This window comes from Lissotriton vulgaris, chromosome 3_2 (assembly GCF_964263255.1).
Source record: "Lissotriton vulgaris chromosome 3_2, aLisVul1.2, whole genome shotgun sequence".
In the NCBI taxonomy this organism is placed as follows: domain Eukaryota; kingdom Metazoa; phylum Chordata; class Amphibia; order Caudata; family Salamandridae; genus Lissotriton; species Lissotriton vulgaris.
Genome location: NC_141690.1, coordinates 112087157 through 112114028, shown reverse-complemented (window position 1 = coordinate 112114028; position 26872 = coordinate 112087157). Strand labels below are relative to the sequence as shown.

General features: G+C 44.0%; 1 protein-coding gene across 1 annotated transcript in view; it reads left to right on the top strand.

Moving 5' to 3' along the window:
* Positions 1–26872, top strand: part of LOC147725393 (ADP-ribosyl cyclase/cyclic ADP-ribose hydrolase 1-like) — a 293519-nt gene that overhangs the window by 134090 nt on the left and 132557 nt on the right. The window contains exon 4 of the mRNA XM_086964522.1: positions 8055–8190. Within this exon, the coding sequence (XP_086820648.1) occupies positions 8055–8190 (136 nt within the window). The remainder of the gene's footprint in view (positions 1–8054; positions 8191–26872) is intronic.

Sequence of the window (26872 nt, the reverse complement as noted above, 5' to 3'; positions counted from 1 at the left end):
CGCACTACGTGCGCACTTGCAGGCAAAACCTAAAAAACACAAATACTTGGTCTGCTGACACCCTCCTTTACCACACTTAAAAAATCACTGTCTCACACATCCAGATATTTAGAAATGTCAATACCTGGCATCCTGCCACTTCAACTCCACCATCCTCTTACTCTTCAATCCGCTTCTCTACCCAAAACCACACTCTGCTCTCTCAATGTGGAAGCAGAGAGCCAACATCATGCTGACAGCAGCACTCAAGGAGTAGATGGCCTGCCCATCAACAAGCCCATGTCAGTGCAGGTCTGCCAAGGTCAGCTTCTGATAGAAGCATCTGTGAAGAATGCCACTTGTGTTCTCCCACTTTCTTCGTACTGGCAGAAACCTGAGAGATAAGGGCAAATGCTGGTCGGCTGGCAGTGCATCAGCCATCACTTTACTGCCCTCTATGGATCTCATCATACCAATGGGTGATGGCAGATCATCGTCTACTAAAGCCATAGTTTCGGGCCCAGGTTTTCACTGCTCTCAGACTAACGAGTGAAATGTTTCTATTGGAAACCATATAAAACAAAGCACATAAAATCAAGCACTGCAGGGTGTAGTTCAAAGGAACATTCCTAAAGATCTGCTTGTATCCTAATTATTTTTAAGATTAGGCTAAACTAACACATTTTGTAAACATTTCATAATTGCTAAAGCTTGAATTTTGCTATGATTTTCTGCTTTTTAGGTCTCGCCTCATAGGCAAAAGACCTTTAGCAATCGATTCGGCTTTTCAGCCAAAAACGTGCACGCATTCCATTGCATTCAATGCGAATTTGGCGATTCCCTTGCGGGAGTGAGCTTGACACCATATGTTTCTAATTAACTTGCAAACACATGGTGCCCCACAAGTGAATCGCTTTGTGTGCTCTCGCACTCCCCCACCATTCCCACTTTTAGTGCTTGTTTTTTTTCGCTTCTTGAATTTGTCCATATGGTACTCGTCTCTTTGCTGGGTTTCGGGTCTAGCCGTCAACTGTTTCCTATCACAAAACTGGAAAATCTGCTTCTCAGCTTCCTGCTGTTGCTAACCTTGGTCAGGTGATTTAGCTAGCCAGATCACATGCCATAATCCTTTATCTCAGACTTGCAACTAGGAGGAGTTCAGCAAAGTTGTCAAAGCAAAAGCCTACGTTTGCGGCTCTGCAGGGATTTAGTGCAGAATCGAGAGGCAGGCTGTCATAGCCAACACCTTCTCAATATTTTTTCATTGAATTTAGCTACTCATACAGATTTAAGTTTAAACTGCCATTTTGACCTGGCAAAAAGAAACCTTTTACCAGGCCCAAACGTTCCTTTTTAATAGATATAAGTCACTCCTAAGATATGCCCAGGACTGCCAACAGGGCGGGGTGAAATGTATTTAAAATATAGGTCATGTACTTTTAAGGTTTGCCTGTCCTATTAGTGGAACACTCTTAAATGTGTTTTTTACTACTCCAATGCCTATCTCGCCTATATGAAAAAAGCACTGGGGTTCCCTTGTTACATTTCATATCGTGATTTCCAAATGGGAAGAGATGTCTCTGGGATTGCAATTTAAAATCCTTACTATGGTGACATCCAATTTAAAATTGCAATTTTAAACCTTTAGAAAGTTGCCATTTTCCTGCCTTTTCCATTTAGTGCCTGTAGCCTGTTTCTGGTCACATGACTGGGTGTAGTTTACAGTTAAGGTTTGTGTGTTCCTTCTAGACAGCCACATACAATAGGGAGCTTAGGCATGCCTAGATGGGCCATCACTGGCATGAAGGGAGGGAGGAACTGGGCATAGCATCACTTATACCTGAATAGGCTGTGTCCTGCCTCCACACAATGGGCTGCATACCCCCTGTAGTTCTTCTGGAGCCAGGACAGGAAAGACAGGACCTCTCAAAGCTTCTCTCCTACTTCAAAGGCACAACTGGGTATAAGTGTTGGACGTCAGACACTACCATTTCAGTGCACTTCTGGGCCTGTGGATACTCTGCCACAAAGAAGGACTGCTATGCTGCTATAAGGGCTACCACTCTGCTGGACTGCTGCTCTGAAGGTACTGCTGCACAACTGTGCTGAATTGTTGCCTGCTATCTTTTTGCCTGGGTAAGGAGGACTGGACCTACATCTCTTGAACAAAGAACCCAGAGTGACTTCAAGAGCTAGTTAGTTGGCCTCCTGATCCGAAGGCTCAGGGACACCACAGGCTTCCAACCACCTTGCACTTGCACCTGGACTCTACCATTTGTGAGTCTACCCTGCCAAGTGATGTCTCCCCAGACCTGGGCCTTTGGAAGCAGACCTAAAGTGCTTTTCCCGCCTCTATGGTACCAACAGAACTGATGCATGTCCTCTGTTGTCCGGCGTAAACCCGAGCAGAAACCTTATGCATCTCCGCTGCTGCATGGATTAGACCCATTGCAAAGACCTGCATTGCCCCCACAATGAATCCTCGGTGCAGACCCTTGCATCCCTCATCGACGGCAGCCTTGACAACAATGCTTGGCTCCATGTCGCAACCTCACAGCTCTTCAGACCCGACGTATCCCTCCAACTGCATGCTACCTCCTCCATGCCAGACATCAAATTCCAAACCCCATCAATGGGATTCTTGATGATCAAGCAGGTCCTTGCATTGCAGCCGTACTGTATCTCAGAGCTGACGCATCACTTAAGCTTCAATGTGGATCCAAACAACACTCGGATAACCAGGATTTAAGGTACTTTGTTGAGAGCCTAACTGGGTCCCTGTAGCTGTCCCTCGCTCGATCACAGTCGCTCTGAGCTTGTGATTTTTTCTTGGTCCAGCCTGACCCTATCCTATACCCACTGTTGGTGCTTTGTGCTTTTTGGAGTAATTTTCTCTAAAATCTTTACAATTTGTATCATTTTGGTCTTGTTTTATTTATGTAAAGGTACTCTATTTGTCTAACTCTGTAATGGGCTCCTTTTGTTGTTCATTTTCACTGTGTTACTGTTTGGAGGTATACATACCTCAACGTTGCATGTGGTTACAATACATGCAATTGCAATGCAGTCGTTACAATGACGTGGTTGCTACATCGCAGTGCCATTACTACACAAGTTGTCACAATGACTTGCTGTACGGTACTGGATGCTGGAATAGTATAATTTACTATTCCAACTCCAGTGTGTGCAACAGTAGGGGAGGTGTTGGAATGGTAAATTATACTATTCCTTAGCTTAGAGCGCCTCCAACAGCAAGTCGTTGTAACAATGACCACGCTGTTACATCGCAGTACTGACCGTGCTGTACTTCCATGAGTTGTTATGAATGCAATGTAATGGCTGTTTCCCGTTTGAAGAGTTGCACAAATAACTTACACATTGCCTATGGGTTAAGCCATACTTCTCGGCACCAAGATACCCAAGGGTTGAGCACAGGTTAATTTAGGGTTTACTGGTTACTTCATCCTGAGGAGAATTTTGGTTGCAGCTTGAATAGGATTTCACCTCCCTCAATCAGTAACCCAATTTCCTACAACGTTTTAAAAGGAAGCTAATTTTAGACCCCACGTTAATGCCAGGTTAGGGTACAAAGACTTGAGATTACAGTGGAAAAAAGAAGCATGAGAACAAAGGTAGAGGGAGGCAACTTTGGCAAAAGGTGGAAAGATGAGGAACATTAGGAGGGAAAAAAATTAACTCATTTTAAAAATACATGAAGAAAGTGGTAGGAGGGATGTCATCACACAAAAACAATGGTTGATGAAGGAAGAAGGAGACAGGATGTGGGAGGGGAACGGGAAGTGTAAACTAGGTTAGGTATTACAGTAGAAAAAGCCAACAGAGAATTACATTTCTTTTGCCCATACTTTTGAGGAGCAAAAGTATTTCATCAACAGTAGATTGGTTCTGTTGAATTAAAGTCTGGTCTCCCCCACAATTGTACCTTCCTGATGCAAGATAAACGTGTTGTCTACAGGAAAAGAGGTCTAGAAATTGATATTGCTACCAAAATGTGCGTCAGTACATTATAATGTGGCATCTGGCCTTTTGACTACAATGCAACGTGATCGAAAAAAGTCAATTAAATTGCTCATTGTTTAATTAAAATACTTGTTCACCCCCTTTATTTTTAAACGTGTGTATGTGTTAGTGTGAATGTGTGTTAATCGTAAGATTGTTTTCCATATGAGTTTCAATTAATTTTATATGTAGACGAAAATATGATCTTAAACATGTTATTTGTGTACTGAATGTTTTTAACAGTAGTGCATGGGGTCACATGCTGTAATCCCGCTGCGTGCACTGTCATGCGTGCACTGTGCCCCATGTATGACATGGTGCATGGTAACATTGTACGCATGACAGTGCAGGTGCTGCATCACAGTGGCTTCACCTCCAGGCCCACTTAGTGTGCCTAAACATGCTGCTGCTAACAAAGCACTGCAGTCGCAGTCACAGTCATACAGCGGTCGCCAACACAGCGATGCAGCACGCACAAAGAAAATTGTTTTATTTATTTAAATACTTACCTTACTCCTGTCTGTCGTATGTCAGACTCCACTACCCCCCCACTCTGCCCCTCCCCAATCCCGACCCACTGCCCTGCAGCACTCCCTCGGCGAGCCACCACTGCACTGGCCCCTATGGCTATATTGTCTTTGGACATAGAAAAAGTGTTGATTCGTTAGACTGGGCGTACGTACATGCACTAGACACTTCGGCTTTTCGAGGGGCGGTCTTGAATTGGTTCAAGTCATTTCTGAACGGCCGCCGGCAAGTGGTCTGGGCACCTCCGTTTTCCGCTGAAATGCCGCCGCTGGAGGTGGGGTTGTCGCAGGGTTCCATCTTAAGCCCTACGCTATTTAACATCTATATGGCCCCTCTGGCAGCGGTTGCGGAATCTTTCGGTGCCCAGATCATAACCTATGCTGATGACACTCAGTTGCTCTTTACATTTGATAAGGGCAAGGATTTCGACGGTCCTCGGATTAGAGACTGCTTGGGAGCTGTCTTTGCTTGGTTCCAGCAACACAGCCTAAAATCCAATCCGATAAATCGGAATTGCTTTTTTTCGGATGCCCTCCTGATCCTGGTTGGAAGACCTGGTGGCCTTTAGATATGTTTCCACCGGATGCCGCCTCTCCCAAAGCTAAAAACCTGGGCTTTGTGATAGATGATGGCCTCGCCTTTGGTCCCCAGATCATTGGGCTGACTGGTAAATGCTTCGGCCTCCTGAAGATGCTGCGGAAATTTCTTTCGCTGCTCTCGCTGAAGCATAGAAAGATCATCGTGCAGGCCTTGATAGGTTCGCGTCTGGACTATTCGAATGTCCTCTATCTTGGCCAGCCGAAATATCTTTTGGCTCGACTGCAGATTGTGCAAAATTCTGCGGCCAGAGCCATCTTTGGTCTCCAGCGCAGAGCTGGAGCCACAGAGTTGCTAAAAAAATTGCACTGGCTCCCAGTCGCCAAAAGGATCGCTTTTAAGGCGCTTACCTTTGCCTTCAAGGCCCTTCATCAGATAGGCCCTAAATATCTTCAGAAGCGCCTGGCTTTTTATGTGCCCTGCAGGACGCTACATTCCGCTTCTTTGTCTAAAGCTTTGCTTCCCTCCATTCGCCTCGCTAGAATCGGAGGACGCTCCTTTCGTTTTCTAGCGCCTCAAGGCTGGAATGATTTTCCTGTCCTGCTTAGGAAAGCTGATGACCTGCTCTCCTTTAGAAAAGGACTTAAAACCTGGCTTTTTGCTCAGTAACTGCTCTCCTTCTTTCTTCCATTCTGCCGTGTTATGTTTCTCTTCTTCCTAAGGCTCTTTGCCAAAGCGCCGGGACACTCCCAGGAGTAGCCGTGCGCTATAAAAGAGCATTTTTAACATAACATAACATAACATTCAGCTTCTGCTCCACTTTTTGTATATGGGTGGCCTTTCTCTATACATCACAAACTGCGGAAGTCAGGGTTAATGGAGAAATGCCGACATCATTTTCCCTAGGGAGAGGCACTGGTCAAAGATGACTGCTCTCTCCTCTCTTGTTTGTATTTTGTCTGGATCCACTGGTGTGTTGGGTGAGGACACAAGCTGATGTAACAGGTTTCCCAGAGGTTGGGGGGCACTAAAAAAAAACCTCATTATACCCCCATGATGTCTTGTTGTATCTCACGAACCCAGACATGTGCATTCCAGTGGTCTTGTCCATTTTCAAGGCCTTTGAAAGGTACTCAGGATATAGAAAAATCGCTATTGTAACCTTTGGTCAAGGGGGCACACAAGATGACACCTACCATAATTTAAGAGGGACCAGAGATGAGCTGAAATACCTGGGCATTGAGAGTATCCCTGACAGGTCTCTCTTTATTGACCAAAAAGCTAGAAAGAGTCCTTAGGGAATACCACACAGATGTGGAGAAATAGCAAAAATTCCCCCGCCCCTCCTAGGTAAAGCAGCAATATTTAAAATGGGCATGCTGCCCCAACTGCTCCATAAACTGCAAAACACTCAATTCAAAATCCCTGACTCTTACTTTGACAAATGTGACAACGTTGACAAGACAACTGGAGTCGGGTTATGGGACAGGGGGTGCACCCCGTATCGCACTTCACACCTTTCAAAGATCAGTTTATAACAGGGTGTGGCCATTACATCCAGACTGAGGATGGTGTAACTCAAGGTCCTCCATAGAATTGACTATCATAGAAGTCAACCAATCAAGGCGGTTCGAGTACTCAACCCCGTGTGCCTTAGATGTAAGGCAGCAGAGGGCACTTTTCTAAATGCACCGGGGGACTGTTCCCCTTTACAAGCCAACTGGGCCACAATTGTGAAAGAACTGGAGATGGTGTTCTTGGGTGTGCTATCCCAATGACACTCGTATACATCCTCATTGGAATCCTTGGTGAAGTAGATCCCCCAGAGCTGAGTTACAGCTCTTGAGTCGGGGTTTCATAGTGGCAAAAAGAGGCATTGCCCAAAAGTGGGGCTCCGTGGTTTACACTAGCAGGGGATGCCCGAGCAAGTTTGAGAAGGTTTGGAGGAAAAGGAGGGAAATTTATTGGTAGAACTGTAAGCTCGGGACCTTGGAACGACCTGACACTGGGCTGACTAAGACAGACATGGGTAGTCTGGAGAGACTGAGAAGCGTGATCACAGGGTGGGTGTGGGTGCAAAGAAACAGGATGGGTTTAGCCATGAGGGGGCTGGGAGAAATTGTTCATAGATATCTGTTGTGAGTGCTAGAAATGGCAGATGCATGGAAGAAACCCTTTGTTTGATGTTTTCAAACGGAAAAACAGAGAAACAACAAAAACGTTAACAAAAAATCAAAAGATGTGCCCAGTGTTGAATTTTGGGGGTATGATGCACACTGTCAAAGTGAGAGTTAGGAAGGTAAATAGAACAGCTGAGATGAAAACAACTCTACCCAATAAGATGGTCAATGTCACCTAGTATAAAGGTGGGTGTTTTTGCAAACAAGTGTAGAACTTCAAGGAACGAAGGGTAGAGGTGAATGATTGTGAAGTTCCGTTTTCATCCTAAAATATGGGTTTAAGAATGGAATATGGCATGAGGATTGTCATAGGAACCTCGAAGGCTAATGAGAGTTTTGAACTTGAAGGCGAAACATATTGGATTAAGACAGAAATTTGCTACGGCTCTGGTTACTGCATTTGAAGGATATTATAATGATGAAATGCAAAGGTTACATCTGACATGCTTCAACGGAGCTGATCAGCTTACAGGAGGCAGGGGTCAAACGGGTGTGTAACTGTTGCTCGATAGTGCCATTCTGTTTTTTTATGAAAGTGGCACATCTTACGATCCCTGTTTGACATCGGGGGCCTTATTTATGAAGGCCTTGCGCCACCGGTGCGTCACTTTTTCCCATTTTAAAAGTGACGCACCGGCGGCGCAAGTCCTTCATAAATAAGGCCCGAGATTTTTAGTGCTTTTCTTAATTGGATAACAGAGATGAACCTTTTTTGCTTTTCTAACAAGCAGTTTTATCGAAAATGTTCATACACAAAAATCCTAATACAATCGTTGCCATTATCATAATCTTTCTTTTTTATTCTTATAGTCGGTGTTCTGGAGCAATACCAATGATTTAGTGCATCGCTATGCGAATGCAGCTCAAACTCTAGTCACTATGGAGGACACACTTTTGGGATACCTCGTGAACGGCCTCTCGTGGTGCGGCAAATCCTATGCTTCAGGTATGATCAGATGCATAATTATGTTGGAATGGGGAGGATAATGCACAAACACTCTTTCGCGTTAGAACATTGCATGCCGAGCAATGCACATTATTCTAATATGCACAAGGAAAACGTGGACGAAGAAATGTAGGCTAATGATAGACATACACATCAAAAAAGAGTAACTAACAGTGGGGCATATTACCAAGCAATAGCGATAATTACTGCTATTGCTTGGTTAGAGACAAAAATTTACAGCTGAGCTGCGGCATTTTTTATCGCAGATAAACCTTGGTATTACCAAGGTTTATCGCAAATGCAATAAAAATCATCCGCAATGCATGAATATCGCTAAAAAGTCAGCGATATTCATGCATTACCAAGCTAATGCTCTAAGCCATGTTATCCACCTCCCATTCGATAACATGGCTAAGAACTGCTCAGGGCAGGTGTTAGCTTTTGGAGATATTCGCGCTTAGCGCGAATATCTCCAAAAGTTGGTAATAGGAGATGGCGATGTTAGCGACTTGGCACGCCCACTTTGCATGTCATTAGTGATAAATATCACTGACATGCAAAGCGGGGCCCAAGATGGTCGCTATCTCCTACTAGCTGTCGCTAACTGGTGTTAGCGACAGCTAGGTAATAGGGAGATAATTTTATCTCCGCTTTCTTGGCTTTTAAGCCAAAAAAGCGGAGATAAACCCCCTTGATAATATGCCCCAGTGTTCCTGAACTTTGACAAAAAAGTTCTTTCTCTTACATTTTTAACCATTGCCATCGTATTGTTATTTATCTATTATGTTATTCTTTTTTCTCAGATAAAGAAAAAGTGAAACATACAACGTAAATGTTTTCATTAAAAGAAGAATGCACTTTTCCACTTTTATTTTATTCAGGGATGGAAGGCTGACTCGGCCTTGCCAGGGTTCAAACTCATGACCGCCAGAAATAAATGCATCAGGCGTTCAGCCAACTGAGCCAGCTTGCTGGGGAAATCTAGCCTGATGTGAAAGGAAAGGCGTGTTTACATTGTATTACTAACGATCAACTGTTAATACACACAAACTAAAGGTTCGTGATGCCAAGTCAACAGAAGAAACAGTGATCCTCACAGATGGACGAATGTAGAACTTTGCTTCTATGGATATCATGAAATTCATTTAAGAATGTAAAAACTAGTCGGCATGTGCAAAGTGTCCTTTAAAACTCAATTGAGAGAAAAGAAAACATTAAAAAGCAGAGATTAGAAGAGTAAAATTCCTACAAAAAACCACAAGTAATAATAATTTGCAGTTGTACTATATTGGTATATATATATATTTAGATGCACTCACAGTGCTTACCTTAACAGTAAGAAAGGACGGTGCATATTTACTCCACTGATGCCCAACAGTTTGAGTGGGTTTGGCTACTCAACCTATGTACAATCCCACCCTTAACTTGACCGTCGTTAATAAAAAAAAAACTATGCAATTTGAGTTGTCAGAAAGTTTGAGGTCACCTATGTTCCTAGTAACGTTTCAAAAATGAAGATGACTTTTTGGCAGCATTCCCCAAACCTCATTAGTCAGTGAACTTTTGCAGTCAGCTTTTCTTCACTAACCCTGTAACCACATAATAGTAAGTCAGTACACTTTTATTGTTTTAAATATATATAGATACTTGCATATAATAAAAACTTAAAATCACAAGGTGGTATAATTCAAACCGGCAACATGTACATGACATCAAGTTAAAATCCGGCAACCTCACCATCTGTCCATAGTGCCGCACGCTTGGTTTGACCAAGGATTGTGGGATTTATGTCATTAGATACAGTTCATTACAACATCAATGGAAAGCACTGAATAAATACGTTTTTATAACTATCCTATTTTTCCCCATTCCTGTCAAAAGAATAAAAGAGGATAACCCCTCACGGAACCAGCTCAGCGCCACTTTGTACGCTTACGACCAGCATTGTTCATAAAGTGCAGTATACAGTGGTGTCAGGTGGTAGTGGTTAATTCTTCTTAAAAAGTCTCTAAACATCTTTATAAGATCCTCAAGCAGCTGTAGTGCAATAGATAGTGGCTCAGTGAACCGCTTGGTAATACAATAGATAGTGGTCAAGTCAGTCAAGGAAGGTATCATAGGGTCTGAATTTCCTCAAATAACAGCTTTTTTACATTTCAATCATCTCCATGACAAGAAATTATTGTTTTTAAGTAGGAGGCCAGTGAGATGTGGAACTGGAGGGAGGAACCTCTGCTAGTGTACGTCCTCCAGTGTGATGCTAAGAGCTAGAAGAAGGACACATGATGACACCCAAATCTCTGTTTGCAACATCAGGGAGAGGAAAAACAAAGCATGTGCGGGATGGAATCAGTGTGGAACCGTGAAGATGTGTCAGAGTAACACCAAGATCCAGGGTTGCAGGCCGGCTTTGCATTTACACAAGGAGAAGACGGTGTAGCTCCAATTCCAGTCACAGTCACAGTCACTGCATCCTCCAAATTGATTCAAACGCATGCAGCTCTGAACTTCAGCAGCAGTCAGGCTGCAGCACAGTATTCACCTCATAAACAAGTCTGGGAAGGTCATCTTCTGAGAATGCCATGCAGAGGTTTAAATAGATAACCTTGTACACCCTTCGGAAAGATCCCTGAAAACAAAGACTGAAAGAGGAAGAAATAGGAGGTGGAATTGTACTTAGTGAGCAGCATGCATTCTACAGATTGCAACTGATGGTCTTATAGAAATAGCTGTACATGAAATTCTTCTGAGCACCAATTGTGTTAGCGCAGCAATATAAGTAGGACCTTTCAAGAACAAAGGAAAATGGTGGGGGTGTCAGGGACTTTCATCCTTACCGTCACACAGATTCTGAAATCAATTTCTTGCCATTGTGTCAAAGTCCAAACAGGTTTTTCAAGTCCCTACGCCTCACTCACACTTACATCAAACAAAAACATACAATACACCTTTGAATAACCCTTTTATTATTTAATTATATATATATATATATATATATATATATATATATATATATATATATATATATATATATATATATATATATATATATATATATATGTCTGACAGTACAGTACTGCCCGACGGACCTAGGTTCCTCACCAGTACCCTCTACTTCAGTAAAGAGCCTTGGGGTCATTATAGATAATGACATCATTAAAAATCAAGTAGGTTCAGTGGTCTCCAAATGCTTTCTTCAATTACGAAAGATCAGGAAAATCAGCCGCATGCTTACCCATGCGGCATTAGTTCAGGTGACGTTGGCTTTGGTATTATCACACCTGGACCATGCTAATTCAATCTACTTAGGGCTTTCTCTCTCTCTTATTAAGAGGCTTCAGATGGCCCAGAATCAGGCGGCCAGGCTAATCGATCAACAACCCAGATGGCAATCGGCCAGACCACTGCTAAAAAAACTTCACTGGCTCCCGATACCCCAAAGGACGGAATTCAAGACGGGATGTCTGGTTCTCAAATCACTGTATGGCAAGTGCCCAATATTTATTAATACCCTTCTAAATAGGTACACTCCTTTCCGTAACCTCAGCTAAATGCATCTCCAGTTACTGAGCATTCCTGCCTGTAAACGGAAGCGACAAGGTGGACGACGGTTTGCATATTTGGCCTCTAGACTCTGGGACCCATTTCCCCTGGAGATTGGCTCCTGTACAGACTTACTTAAATTCAGGAAATCACTTAAAACTCGGTTGTTTATAAGTGCGCACGTTTAGCCTCCCTCTGATTTTGGTATGTTTCTAGTACGCCATGAAGCCCCTGGGTGTACGTGCGCTTTAAAAGTGCGGGAAATGAGATTTTGATCTCTTATCTGATCACCTAGATACCCATCTCATTTGTCCCTTTTTTGGATCGGTTATTGACTGTCATTGAGTAAAAGGCAAACCCACATAGGTTAAATCAACCCCATAGACTGACGCAACTCTAAAGAACCACTTACAACTGTAAAAGTTTAAAGGTTTATTATAAAACCAAAATCAATTGCAAGTACAAGCACCTCAATAGAAGGTTCAGCAGGTATACAGGTACAAGAAGGAACATGAATTCCCTAAGAAATCTCAATCTACAGAAGAAAACAATCAAAACTAATTCAAAAATCAACAGGTTGAATATCATTGACACAAAGTGGAGCTGAAGCGTCATTTACAGAAAAGAATGAAACAGGTTAAACTGTCCCTACTCTATGCTAGATGACATCCCTACTCAGCAAGTTCTTTACCTAAAAAGGTGTCAGCCGTTTGACTCCTGAAGAAGTTCAAAACTCTCTTAATCTAAGATGGAAACCTATGTCGCATAGCAGTACCCTTTCTGCCTACCCATCCGCTCTCTAAGTGTCCTCAGGCCATCTGCTCTCTCTTCCCCCCGGGGTGCTGTCCCTAATACAAAAATCACAGTATGGGTGGAACGCCCCTTTGAGACGCCCACCACGTACACATTTCACGTGGTCCTGATTCTGGTTTTTTCCATAGTTTCGTTTCTTTGAATCGTCTGTTAAGTTGACCTTGCTTCCCAGGCGCCGTCTCCATCGTGCTGGTACCCCCATGACATTCCGGTCGACTCCTCCGGACCAGAGCCTATCTCCTCAAACAGAGCTCTATTCATTACATTTGTGATTGGTACCCCCCTCGCACCTGGAAACAGACACTTCGAAACAGGGCCCCAAATTCCAAGCGTCCCTTATCTCACTAGGCCGTAAAACTTCGACCAGCATTGGCAATTTAATTTAACGAGACTTTTGACTCTTGGCTCGCACGTGCAGATCAAAGCTATCCCCTATCTCTCCAAGCCCACTAAATTATATGCAGTGGACTGCACTTTGTGAACTCTTACTTCTTTAGCTTAAAATAACATGTGAACACACCACTCTATAATTATACAAAACTCTTCTATAAGATATGGCTTTTAACACACACATATATATAACATAAGCAAATCATTGAATAATATCGAATCCATGTTACATGAAAGATACAATGGTATATTCTTGTTCTTTCACAGTGCCATGTGGTCTGCACGTTTCTTCATTTTACATTTCATCTCTTTCTCCGTTTAATAATTGCATACATGAATTCTGTTTAGCACGTCCTAATGTTCCCAAGCATTTTCACACATTTCTACATTAGCCCACCATGTATACAGGCCTTTCTAATTCTATTACACACTCTAGAGTAAATACAGATACATATTCTCACTGCTTAAGTTACATACGTTAACTTCACGCTACAGGCTTGTAAATATGATGCGGACATAATTTTCATTCAAATTGCGCTCTCTCAGTTCCCCCCTTTGATGACCTCTAGAGGTCATCACTAATATCTCAATTTGAATGTGTCACACCGAACTGGTTGCAAGACTCCCCCTTTTTATCGTTTCTAGAGCTCTCAAGCTCCTATATTGATGGTCTTGTAAAGCAGCTAATCTCCTTTCTTGCTCTCTCATGGACCTTTGCAACCGGTTTGATCTATACCATTTGTACATTCTCACTAAACCCCACAATATGATTATGCAAATCAAGATTATGAAGATAGGCTTCAGGATATACCAAACGAAGCTTTTCCCGAGATTGGCAAACCAACCTCCAACTTTACCCATTCCATGACCTACTTTTTCCCACACATTTACTTTTGTTAAGTCTTCGATTTCTTGGTGTATCTTAATAATGTTCTGGATAGCCTTCTCAAGAGGTTTTGAATTGTCTGGAATGTAAGTGCAACATTCCTGGACCTTCAAAGCCTTACAGACTCCGCCCTCTTTTGCTAGCAGAACGTCTAAAGCAAGACGGTTCTGAAGAACCATTGCCCTAATCGATTGCATCTCTCCTTCCACTAGCATCAATGACCTTGCAGTACTGGCAGACAATCTATCTACAGCTGTAGCTAATCTCCTGATCTTGACATCATTAAGTATCAAACCTAAAAGAGGAAACATGGCTCCAAATACGTCTCCAACTACCTCAGCATCTCCTACATCCCTTTTCCCCCTTTTTATCATTTCTAGAGCTCTCAAGCTCCTATATTGATGGTCTTGTAAAGCAGTTAATCTCCTTTCTTGCTCTCTCATGGACCTTTGCAACCGGTTTGATCTATACCATTTGTACATTCTCACTAAACCCCACAATATGATTATGCAAATCAAGATTATGAAGATAGGCTTCAGGATATACCAAACAAAGCTTTTCCCGAGATTGGCAAACCAACCTCCAACTTTACCCATTCCATGACCTGCTTTTTCCCACATATTTACTTTTGTTAAGTCTTCGATTTCTTGGTGTATCTTAATAATGTTCTGGATAGCCTTCTCAAGAGGTTTTGAATTGTCTGGAATGTAAGTGCAACATTCCTGGACCTTCAAAGCCTTACAGACTCCGCCCTCTTTTGCTAGCAGAACGTCTAAAGCAAGGCGGTTCTGAAGAACCATTGCCCTAATCGATTGCATCTCTCCTTCCACTAGCATCAATGACCTTGCAGTACTGGCAGACAATCTATCTACAACTGTAGCTAATCTCCTGATCTTGACATCATTAAGTATCAAACCTAAAAGAGGAAACATGGCTCCAAATACGTCTCCAACTACCTCAGCATCTCCTACATCCCTTTTCCCTCTTGCCGAAACCTTTCCCTCTATGATCTCTAAGTCCTTTGCATAGTATATTTTGGGGAAGACAATTGCCAAATAACATGAACCATACCAATTGTCAGGCAATTTTACATAGGCATTTCTTCCACATACAAAATATACATTAGGAATCACTTGCATCCCTTTCATGAAATCTTTCGTGTAATATTCTAACCGAAAAGCATGTTCGCAACTAACTTCACCTACAAATACACTCTCATAATATGTCTTACTTCGAGTCAAACATAACTTTCCTTTCTGTGTCCTATCTAAGGCTATTGGACCATTACTACCCTTCTTTTTGTGTGCCTTTTCCTCTTCGGTCCAATCTGTTTTCCATTGTCCTGACATTTTCAGAATCTTCTGCCTCCTGTAACGGTCATCAACTTGTCCAATGAACTTTTTCTCAATCTCTGACACTTTGCAAGTCAGATTATTTCGGCGTGCATATGAAGTATCTAATGTATCCCAAGGAAGGAAAAATTTAGCTAATCTAACTTCCTTTTTGTAGTAGTCCCACTTGTTCATTTGCTTATAATTTGGGACTTCAGGCAGTACCGAATCATAATTTGAAAAGTAGTACTCAAACCCTTCTCGACCATAAAATATACTGAGCAATAAACTACATGTTATCCCATATGTCAATGGAAGATGATGATACCTGATGCCTTCATCTACGGAAGCCGGCAATTGCATGCAGACATAACAATATTTGGCCTCCATGGCATCAATATACTCGTACAATAACTTGGCATATGCGTTTGTTCTAAAATTTCCCTGCGACTCATCTATATGTAACCTACGGGCTTCCGCTGCCAGTAACGTCTTTTCACGTATCACATTGCTCTCATCCTTCTTTCCAACAAGGGCAGGTTTCAAAGTCGTCACAGGCTTTACATCTGTTGTCTCAGTTAAACTTGCATGTCCCACTATGTATGATACAGTAACTACTATGATTATGAGAGAAATGACTACTGCTATAAGTGTGCCTACTATGCATTTGGCCTTGCGGTTTGGACTGCCAGTCTCCATGTTATCAGACAGCGTAGTTCTTCCTTTTCGAGGAGAAAAAATCCCTTTTAGGTCTTCACTCGGATTATTTGATTTCTCAGTCTGTGAAGCACTCCTAACCAACAAAGTCTCTTTTTCAACAAAGTCTTTTTATTTTCAGCAACAGACAGCCCTAGCCCTTCTCCGTCCTCTAAATGAAATCCCTAATTTTCTTCTTCTTTCCACTCGACGCTAGGTTATCTTCTTTCTTTATGGCTTAATTACAAAAGTCTTTATGTATCTACAATGATTCTAGTGCCAGCAGCTCTAATGGCATATTCCAACAGTTCTAAACGAAGGATGGTTTCTTCATGTGCTGGTACTGGATGACCCAAAGTTGGAAATTCTAATCTATTCAGCACCAGGTCCTTGATCCGACTTAGGTACAGGGGAACGGGGAGTGTGAATGTCAGTAACCCCTCAGTTTCGATTCCAGGTGTCAACAGCCGTACTTCCACCGTTACAATTGGATAGAGATTGGTCACCTGCACTTCCCTCACCCTCCCGGATCTCTGTCCCCAAGACATCTGCTGCTAGGTAGGTCCACTCAGGGGTGGCGTATCTTCTGCAGGGCACACGTACCCTCCTTGATCTTCTCGGACTCTCGGAGCCTGAGTCCGTTGCACCTTCGTCTAGATCTGAGTCTTCAGAAATCGGGACAAGGGTTCTCTCTGGATTTGCCCTCAGGCTTGACCTTCTCCTTCTTTCCGGCCAGCTAGCTTCTCCACTCCTTGTCCTCCTGCTCCTTGTTCTTGCACTCGTCTCTTGACCACTTACAGCTTGGTCAGCGTCTGACTCGAACTCCCAGCTACTTTCTCCTTCTGAGGCGGCTTCAGTTTCACTGGTGTATTGACCGTCCTCAGCCTGGTCAGACACGGTCTCGGCCTCTTCAATCACCTCTACAGCTTGACTTTCCCCCTCTGTGGCTTCTCCGCTTTCAGCTGGATTTTCATCCGAGAGAGGAGCTGTTTCTTCCAGAGGTGCTGGAACTCTTCGGGTGTGTGAGGCGTGGATCCAGTTGGGCAAGCCTCCACACTTTACTGCAGTATTCGTGACCAATATGACTTGGAATGGTCCACGCCAGCGCACATCTAGACAGTTCTTCCTGACGTGTTTCTTCACCAGAACCCAGTCCCCCGGACACAGGTCATGGCACAGGTCCTGGGCTGATGGAACCTCTGCAGCCTGCACCTGAAGGGACACAGAATGAATGGCGTCAGATAGTCCCTTGCAATAATCCAGGATCAAATCATCTGTGATGTTCAACAGTGCTGCAGTTGGAACCGATGGCAGTCTCATAGCCCTCCCCATTAGCACCTCATGTGGGGAGAGACCTGTCCTTCTATCTGGTGTGCTACGTATGCTCATAAGGACCAGTGGCAGTGCATCAGACCAGCTCAAGGATGTCGATGAACAAACTTTGGCGAGTCTGGATTTAATGGTGCTGTTGATTTGCTCTACAATCCCCGAAGCTTCTGGTCGATAACTACAGTGGAGCTTCTGATCTATACTTAGGGCTGAACATAGCATCTTCACTATTTCGCTGTTGAAATGTGTTCCTCTATCTGATTCCAAAGAGGCCGGCACCCCAAACCGCGGTATCAGTTCTCTAAGCAACAGTTTTGCTACTGTAAGTGTATCGCACCTACGTGTGGGGTACGCCTCAACCCATCTGGAAAATATACAGACAATCACTAGGACGTATCTGAGGCGATTGCACTTGGGCATTTCAATAAAATCCAGCTGCATTCTATTGAAAGGCCCCCCAGACCTCCCTATGTGGCTCAATGTGACTGGTGTTCTCTTTCCTACGTTCAATTGCTGACAGATCACACAACGCTGACATACTGCTTCTGCCGCTACTCTAAACTTCGGGTTGTACCACGTTTGTCTGAATACTCTTACCATGGCATCTCTACCTATGTGTGCTGGTCCATGCAATCTCCTTGCCATTGGGCTAACGAGTTCGTTTGGTAACACTGCCCTCCCATCTGCAGAGATCCAAAAATCCATCTCACTCTTGGTAAACCCAGCTGTCTCCCATGCCTTTTTCTCAAAATCAGGTGCATTCTCTTGGATACATTTCAGTTCATCCCACGTGTCTACAGTTTCTAACAACATAGTCAATTCAGTCCTTTCCTGTATTCCCCCCACTTCTACCTCTGTGAGAGAATACCCCTGTTCCGCACAGTAACGTGCGACTTCATCCGCATACCTATTGCCTTGCGACACAAAGTCAGTGTTTTTGGTATGCGCAGTACATTTAACAACTGCAATAGCTGCTGGACCTTGTAGTGCTTCTAACAATAATCTCACGAACTCTCCATTCCTAATAGGAGAACCTGAGGAAGTCATGTAACCTCTTTGAGACCATAACTGCCCATAGTCATGAACTACCCCGAAACCATACTGGCTATCGGTGTAAATGGTGACTCGAATTTTATTGCCTGCCAAACAGGCACGGGTCAAAGCAATGATTTCGGCTACCTGAGCGGAATGTACTCCTTCCAGGCAGGCGGCTTCCACAACTCCGGTAATGGTACAAACGGCATATGCTGCTCTCAGCTGACCAATATCGTCTCTTACGCATGAACCATCAACAAAGAATATTTCATCGGGGTCAGTCAATGGCTCATCTACGATATCTGGTCTTGGTTTGGTGCATAGTTCAGTCACATCAAGGCAGTCATGATCTGTACAAACTTCATCATCAATATCATTTGGAAGTGGCATCAAAGTGGCAGGATTCAAAACAGAGCATCTTTTTAGGGTCACATTCTCAGCAGCCAATATGACTTGCTCATAGCGAGTGAGCCTACTATTCGTCAGATGCTGTGTCTTGGTCCTGGTCATTAACAATTCTACAGAATGCGGTACATACACCACTAACTGATGTCCCATGACTACGTTTTCACACCTCTCAATGCTGACACCCGTTGCAGCAACGGATGTGAGACATCCGGGCAACGCTGCGGCTACTGGATCTAAGGTAGCCGAGAAGTATGCGACTGGTCTACGGGCATTTCCGTGTATCTGAGCCAAAACTGACAAAGCACAACCTTCTCTTTCACAGCAATAAAGCAAGAATGGTTTCTCGTAATCAGGCATTCCTAAAGCCGGGGCGCGACACAAGTCCTCCCTCAGCTGCAAAAACGCCATCAAACAATCTTTGTCCCATGGTACCGGATCGCTCACCCCCTTGTGCGTCAGTTTTTGTAAAGGTTTTGCCTTCAGTGAAAAGTTGGCTATCCACTGCCGGCAATAACCGACTATTCCTAGGAACATCCTGACTTCTCTTTGTGTTGTGGGCGCACTCATTTTCATGATCGCCTCTATTCTGTCTGGAGACACCTTCCGTTTCCCCTTTTCAATCTTAAGGCCCAAGTATTGCACTTCTGTCAGACAATACTGCAATTTACTTGGAGACACCTGATGTCCGTTCTCGGCCAAGTGATTTAGTAAGGTGATGGTGTCTATTTTGCAAGCTTCCTCAGTTTCTGACGCCACAAGTAGGTCGTCTATGTACTGGACCAGAACCGAGTTCATGGGCAGTACTAGACTTTCAAGATTTTTCTTCAGCAGCTGGTTAAAAATCGATGGGCTTTCTGTATACCCCTGGGGAATACGACACCATGTTAAAACGCGATTTTCCAGCTTAAAAGCGAAAAGATATTGGCTTTCCTCATCTAAGGGGATTGAAAAGAAGGCCTGGCACAGGTCTATCACCGTGAACCATTCAGCTTGGAATGGTATCTGAAACAGTATCACTGATGGATTCGGTACCACTGGACAGCATGAAACAACTATATTATTAATTTTTCGAAGATCCTGCACTATTCTGTATTTCCCACTAGGCTTCTGCAAACCCATAATCGGGGAGTTACATGGACTTCCCACAATCTCCTTCAGTATTCCCTGTTTAATCATAGATTCGATCACAGGCTTTATTCCTGCAATCGTCTCCGGGGTCAATTTGTATTGGGGTGTTCTTGGATACTCGGCATTTGGTTTTACCATGATCTTTACTGGCTGTACCCCTTTGATCAGTCCTATTTCTTCTCCAGTGAAATCCCACACCTCAGGTGACACCGCACCTCTTAAGTCCCATGGAAGCTCCTCCACCGTTAAGGTAGGGTATAGCTCCACACATACCTGTGAGTTTGCAACCTTAAAATCGGCATCATCATCGTTAGTCTGCACTTCTACTCCTTGAGGTGTGCAATATATTGTACAATTCAGTTTACATAGCAGATCTCTTCCCAACAGACACACAGGACTGGAATCACAGATCACAAACTGGTGTTCATCACTGTATTTCCCTATTTTCACCGACACTGGTTCTGTCAGAGGATTCGTCATTCTCCTATTTGCAACTCCTACCACCTGGATCGTTTCTCCTGACATTGGCAGACCTGGGACCACCGCCGATCTTAGAGTGGATCGAGTGGCCCCCGTATCCACCAAAAAGGTCGTAGGACATCCGGCCACCTCAGCCTCCACATATGGTCCTCTCTGGTCTACCTCCAGGGCTGCCCCTAGGGTACAGTCTTCTTCTCTATTCACTCGTTGTCCCGTAAGGGGATCAACGTAATAGCATTCCTCTCCCCCTACAAACAGTGGCAGTTGTCTATAGGTTTTCCCTCCATTTGCAATACGAGGCGGTTGAGGGAACTGAGCTTGAGGAGTCTGAGTCCCCCCTTTGATAAATTTTCCCTTCGGTATCGCTGTTCCCTTCACCAGACTGTTCTGAACATCGTCCTCCTCCTGTTCTAATTCTCTCGTCTCGACATTATAGGGACACTGCGTTTCCAATGTCCCACCTCGTTACACTGGTGGCACCTCGTTGTCTTTTTCAGTGTCGCGATATCTATCCTAGGTCTCTGTTTTTCCTTATCGTCTTTACTTTGATTATTCTGCTTTTTCCCTAGGGTTCCTGTTCCCTGTTGCCGCTGTCCACCCTTAACAGCTGACTGCATTTGTACCAACATCAGTTTCTCCTTAAGTTTCTTTGCTTTCGAGTCTATTTCATCGCTGCAGTACCTTGCATATCTCAGGATTTCATCTAAGGGTTTGTTTTGCCAACAAATCAAATGCTGTTGGATCATCAAGCTAATGTCAGGTCTCAAACCCAGGACGAATTTCGACACAAACTGTCCTATGTCTTTAGGATCCATCACATCCAACCCACTGTACTGTTTGAATGCTTTCAGCAATCTCTCATAATACTCGTGGACAGTCTCTTTAGGTTCCTGAGTGGTTCGATCTATTTTAACCCAGTCTATGTCCTGCAATGGCACCTTCTCTTTCAACCATGCCATTACCCTCTCATACTTTTCCATGACTTTCTCTGATGGCCCATTCGTCAGGGCATCCCTATCCGGTTCACAGATGGGCCATTCAACACTGAGCTTACATGCCGTCCACAAATCCCCTGGTACTACAATGTCAAACAGGGTGTTCAAATCGACCCACAGCACTTTAGAGATCTTCACGAACCTCTCTACCTGTTTGTACCACTCTACGGGATTTTCCCTCAGCTTAGGGAAGGAATTGGCAAATGCCGCTAGATCCCCCCTACTCCAGGGCACATGCACGTAGTTTCCATTCGCGATTTCTCGCAAAGGGAAAGCTTCCATCCGCGGTGGCCCTCCCTCTGGGGACATTCCAATTGTACTCCTTCTGACGGTCCCCCTCTTGGACCATCTTTCCTCCCATTTATCCAAATCCCTCCACGTCCTTATACCCAGGATCAGTTCCTTTATGTGTATTTTCAGCCCAATCGTCCTACGTTCATCTAGATCCTGATCCGTGCAATTCAGCCTATGGTTACCCTGTAAGGCTTTTGTTCTTGATAAGTCTATCATATACCTGGTTGCCAACTCAGATAGTTTTTCATGGACTGACCTCGCTTTCCGAGTAACATCCTTAGCCATAAACAGTACCTCATCCTGTTCATATAGGTCGATCCTTTCCATTGGCAATGTGCCATCTATTATTTCGTCTAGATCTGATTTTAGACTGGTTACATCGAGCCTTTTCGCCTTTATCTCAGCTCTCAGTACCTCACTCCTAGGTGGTCCATTTATATCCCTCTTGTCCCAACTCCGAGTCCTACGTCTAGGCACAGGTGAGCTATGAGGAGTCCTCCTTGACTCCCTTCTTTCCCACCTTTCTAAGTCCCAAGCTTTTCCATCTTCCCTAGGTGTATGGTGAAACAATGTCCTATCTCCCACCACTCCATTCTGTCTCTTCGGCTCTGTCTCTCTCGCTGCAAGATAGGATCCCCCGTTATGTTCTAAGTCACCGCAATTCCCTTGCTGTCTGGTGTCACTCAGCAAATGATAAGGTCCTTCACGGCCCTCCATGTTCCCGCGATCCCGTCCGTGATCACCGGACACATGGTGAGACCTTTCGCGACTCGCCATACTCCCGCGACTCCAATGTTGCACATTTTCACCCGGCGTATGGTGAGTGCACCTGTAAGTATTTCGGTACTCCTGTGTTCTTCGTTCTCCCTCACTAAGGATGGGGCGAGGCACCCCCCCACATCCTGTACTCTTGTCTTCACACATTTGTCTATTGCCACCGATGGTATGGCAAGTATCTCTTTTGCTTCCTTGACTCCCTCCCTCCCACTCCGGACTGCTTTCGCCAGCTCCGCAGTGAGAGAGGATCCTGTTATCTTGATCTCTCCATTCGGCTTCTGTTTCTATTCTTTTATTCTGAGTCTCTACGGCAGCATCCCATTCCTTCAAGTACTCCCTTAACTCCTTAAAAGATTTCGGTCGCGGTCCCCTCAGATCCATCTGTCCTCTCTGACCCCCCTGCTCTATTAAGGGATCCATTGCTGAATCCAATGGGGTACTCCGACTCCTTGGTCCTAGCAACTGCCTTTGGGAATTAATCGTATTGTTCCTGCTTTCCATCTCTGCCCTTTCCCTGTCCCACCGTGCTTGTTCCTCCTCCTGCGCTCTCTCTGGGTTGTAGATTGACACTACGGGACCTATGGTAACAGGTACTTGTAGAGCATCCGGCAGTTGATACGACCTTGCACACTCCGTTTCCGGCACCTTCTGTACCACAAACCTTCCTACTACTCTCTGTACTGGGCTAGGTTGAGGTATTTCCTCACCTTTCTTGGGTTCCCACTCTGTTATGGGGAGCGGTCTATATTCCCCCTTCCTAGCCCCGTCCCCCTGCTGTAGTTCGGGACGTTCGGCTTCTCTGTTGTACGGAGGTGGTCTGCCTGATAATAGCCTATCTATCAGACTATCATCCGTCTCGCTCTCCTCGTCCTCTTCTGGAGGTTTCTTTTCTCCCGTAACCTCTAGCACTGGGTACAGCTTGTCTGCGTCTATTCTCTGTACTCTCCACTTTTTAGCCTCATCATCCCATTTAGCATCCTGTACTGCTCTTACCGATCTTCTCACTCTTTCTTGGCGCCTGTTCAGGCTCCGGTCGTACGCCGCCCTGAACCATGCATTGAGGGCTTCGAACTGTGTTGGCCTAGGTAGAGGTCTCGTTGCGAGCATTACCGCTTTCAGCTGGTTCAATGCTTCTAACCTAAACGTCCCGTATCTCGGGAACGTCAGTTCCTCATTTCCCTCTGTTAACTTGCTCCACTCGGAGATCCACAGTATCGAGTGTAACCCAACATTCACAACCATGTAATAAGCTGGTGTGCCCTCCGGTGGGGCCTCTTCCCCCGCATACGAGTTCCCTCTCTCTCTCTCTTAAAGATCGCCCTTAGACATTTAAAACACTTCATTTTCAAGAATCTACGATTTTCCTTAATTCTCTTCCTTATTTACTTCCCGATGGCGAACCACCAATCCCTGCGCGGCTCTCGCTGATCAGCCTATCCCAGCGCGGTTCTACACCAACCAGCCAATCCCAGCGCGGCTCGCTCTGACGTCACTCGTCCCCTTCTGCAGCAGTTCCCCTCCTTTCTCAGCTCGTCTCCCGGTCTTGCATGCGTCCCATTCATACACCGAAAAATGACTACTTCCGACCAAGCGATCACTTTTCTTGACTGTACGTCCACAGTCTAACTGTAATTGTCACCTCAACTGACGAGACGTCTTTCACTAACGTTCAGACGCTCACCTTACTGATAGGTTACTTACACACAGTAAACGTCCGACCAGCGTCCGTTACTCATACACTCACTCTGACGTTCCCCCTATCACGGTCCCACGGGCGATCAATGGTACCTCATGACCCCCTTCACAACGGTAGACAATTACTCTGGATGTCCGATACACCCGAACCACTCAAGCCCTTCTCTGGACTTAAGATTTTCACCGGTTGCGCGCGCTCACAACCGTCTCACAATCACACTACAGGCATTCAACTCCGCTTGACATTACAACACAGATACAACACAAAACACCGCAATCTGGCAACGCATGACCCTTATACTCACTCTCGACCGACTCTGCTGCTTTTTCTCTCTTGCACCGTCAGCACCTTCTTCGGCAGGTAGCTCTTCTTCTGGTCGTCGATGACTAGGGGCCTTGGGGTAATCTAGACCTAACCTAGGTCGCCTTCCTCAAGAAGCCAACCATCTTTCTCTGCTACCAACTGCGGAAAATGAGATTTTGATCTCTTATCTGATCACCTAGATACCCATCTCATTTGTCCCTTTTTTGGATCGGTTATTGACTGTCATTGAGTAAAAGGCAAACCCACATAGGTTAAATCAACCCCATAGACTGACGCAACTCTAAAGAACCACTTACAACTGTAAAAGTTTAAAGGTTTATTATAAAACCAAAATCAATTGCAAGTACAAGCACCTCAATAGAAGGTTCAGCAGGTATACAGGTACAAGAAGGAACATGAATTCCCTAAGAAATCTCAATCTACAGAAGAAAACAATCAAAACTAATTCAAAAATCAACAGGTTGAATATCATTGACACAAAGTGGAGCTGAAGCGTCATTTACAGAAAAGTATGAAACAGGTTAAACTGTCCCTACTCTATGCTAGATGACATCCCTACTCAGCAAGTTCTTTACCTAAAAAGGTGTCAGCCGTTTGACTCCCGAAGAAGTTCAAAACTCTCTTAATCTAAGATGGAAACCTATGTCGCATAGCAGTACCCTTTCTGCCTACCCATCCGCTCTCTAAGTGTCCTCAGGCCATCTGCTCTCTCTTCTCCCCGGGGTGCTGTCCCTAATACAAAAATCACAGTATGGGTGGAACGTCCCTTTGAGACGCCCACCACGTACACATTTCACGTGGTCCTGCTTCTGGTTTTTTCCATAGTTTCGTTTCTTTGAATCGTCTGTTAAGTTGACCTTGCTTCCCAGGCGCCGTCTCCATCGTGCTAGTACCCCCATGACATTCCGGTCGACTCCTCCGGACCAGAGCCTATCTCCTCAAACAGAGCTCTGTTCATTACATTTGTGATTGGTACCCCCCTCGCACCTGGAAACAGACACTTCGAAACAGGGCCCCAAATTCCAAGCGTCCCTTATCTCACTAGGCCGTAAAACTTCGACCAGCATTGGCAATTTAATTTAACGAGACTTTTGACTCTTGGCTCGCACGTGCAGATCAAAGCTATCCCCTATCTCTCCAAGCCCACTAAATTATATGCAGTGGACTGCACTTTGTGAACTCTTACTTCTTTAGCTTAAAATAACATGTGAACACACCACTCTATAATTATACAAAACTCTTCTATAAGATATGGCTTTTAACACACACATATATATAACATAAGCAAATCATTGAATAATATCGAATCCATGTTACATGAAAGATACAATGGTATATTCTCGTTCTTTCACAGTGCCATGTGGTCTGCACGTTTCTTCATTTTACATTTCATCTCTTTCTCCGTTTAATAATTGCATACATGAATTCTGTTTAGCACGTCCTAATGTTCCCAAGCATTTTCACACATTTCTACATTAGCCCACCATGTATACGGGCCTTTCTAATTCTATTACACACTCTAGAGTAAATACAGATACATATTCTCACTGCTTAAGTTACATACGTTAACGTCACGCTACAGGCTTGTAAATATGATGCGGACATAATTTTCATTCAAATTGCGCTCTCTCAAAAGCAACTTGTAACATACCATGTAATATAACCCCTAAATATATTGCTGCGGTAAAGAAGGCTGTGGTTTGCTGTCATTTGTCTTCGACTTCGAAATTTCCTGTACATGAATAATGAAGCCAATCACCTAATTATTATTGTTATTAAATATCCACAAAGTTACTTCTTATACCATAAAATGTTTTACAGTGTTTTACTTTGAAAACCCAAATTACGAAAATGCATTTATTCATTAGTTTATAGATATCTCTAGCACAAGTCTGTTTTTGCTTTCATCTCGAAATTGCCTGAACCATGTATAAAAACCTGCATTTTTGTGCATTAGAATGTATTCACAACTTATCACTGTAATAACGGTGTTTTGAATGTAAGAACTATAAACCAAAATGGAGAAAAGGAAAGGCTTGTAGCAACACAACTGCCATCATTTGGGTTTTGAAAAAAGTCACATATTACCCTCCTTGTCCTTTTACTAGTGCTTACACCTATAGTAAATTTCATATGAAACCTTTGCAAACATGTAATTTTTCACAGCAGGGGTCTGATTACAAGTTGAGGCGTTATATATCACCCCTGATAAATAATTATGCCAATGGGGTACGTTATTTATCGGGTGTGATAATAAACACCTATTATGAGTGTATGGGGAATAACATGCAGCGTTTAATGCATCAAAATGCACATGATACAGTAAATACCGTATTTGTTCCCCTGTTAAATTTTGGTAGGATAGACCTGTCAAAATGTAATTAATTGTTAGTTATTTAACAGTGGAGGTCCCACCTCTGTCCACCCTTTGGAAAGCAACCCCCCTAATAATTCATAACTGCCTATTTAGTAGTTTATTTCTTACAAAAGTGCCTGAACCAACACGATGCAAGCACTTTGATCAGAAATTAATGTTGAGCAGGCCTGCATGACTGGT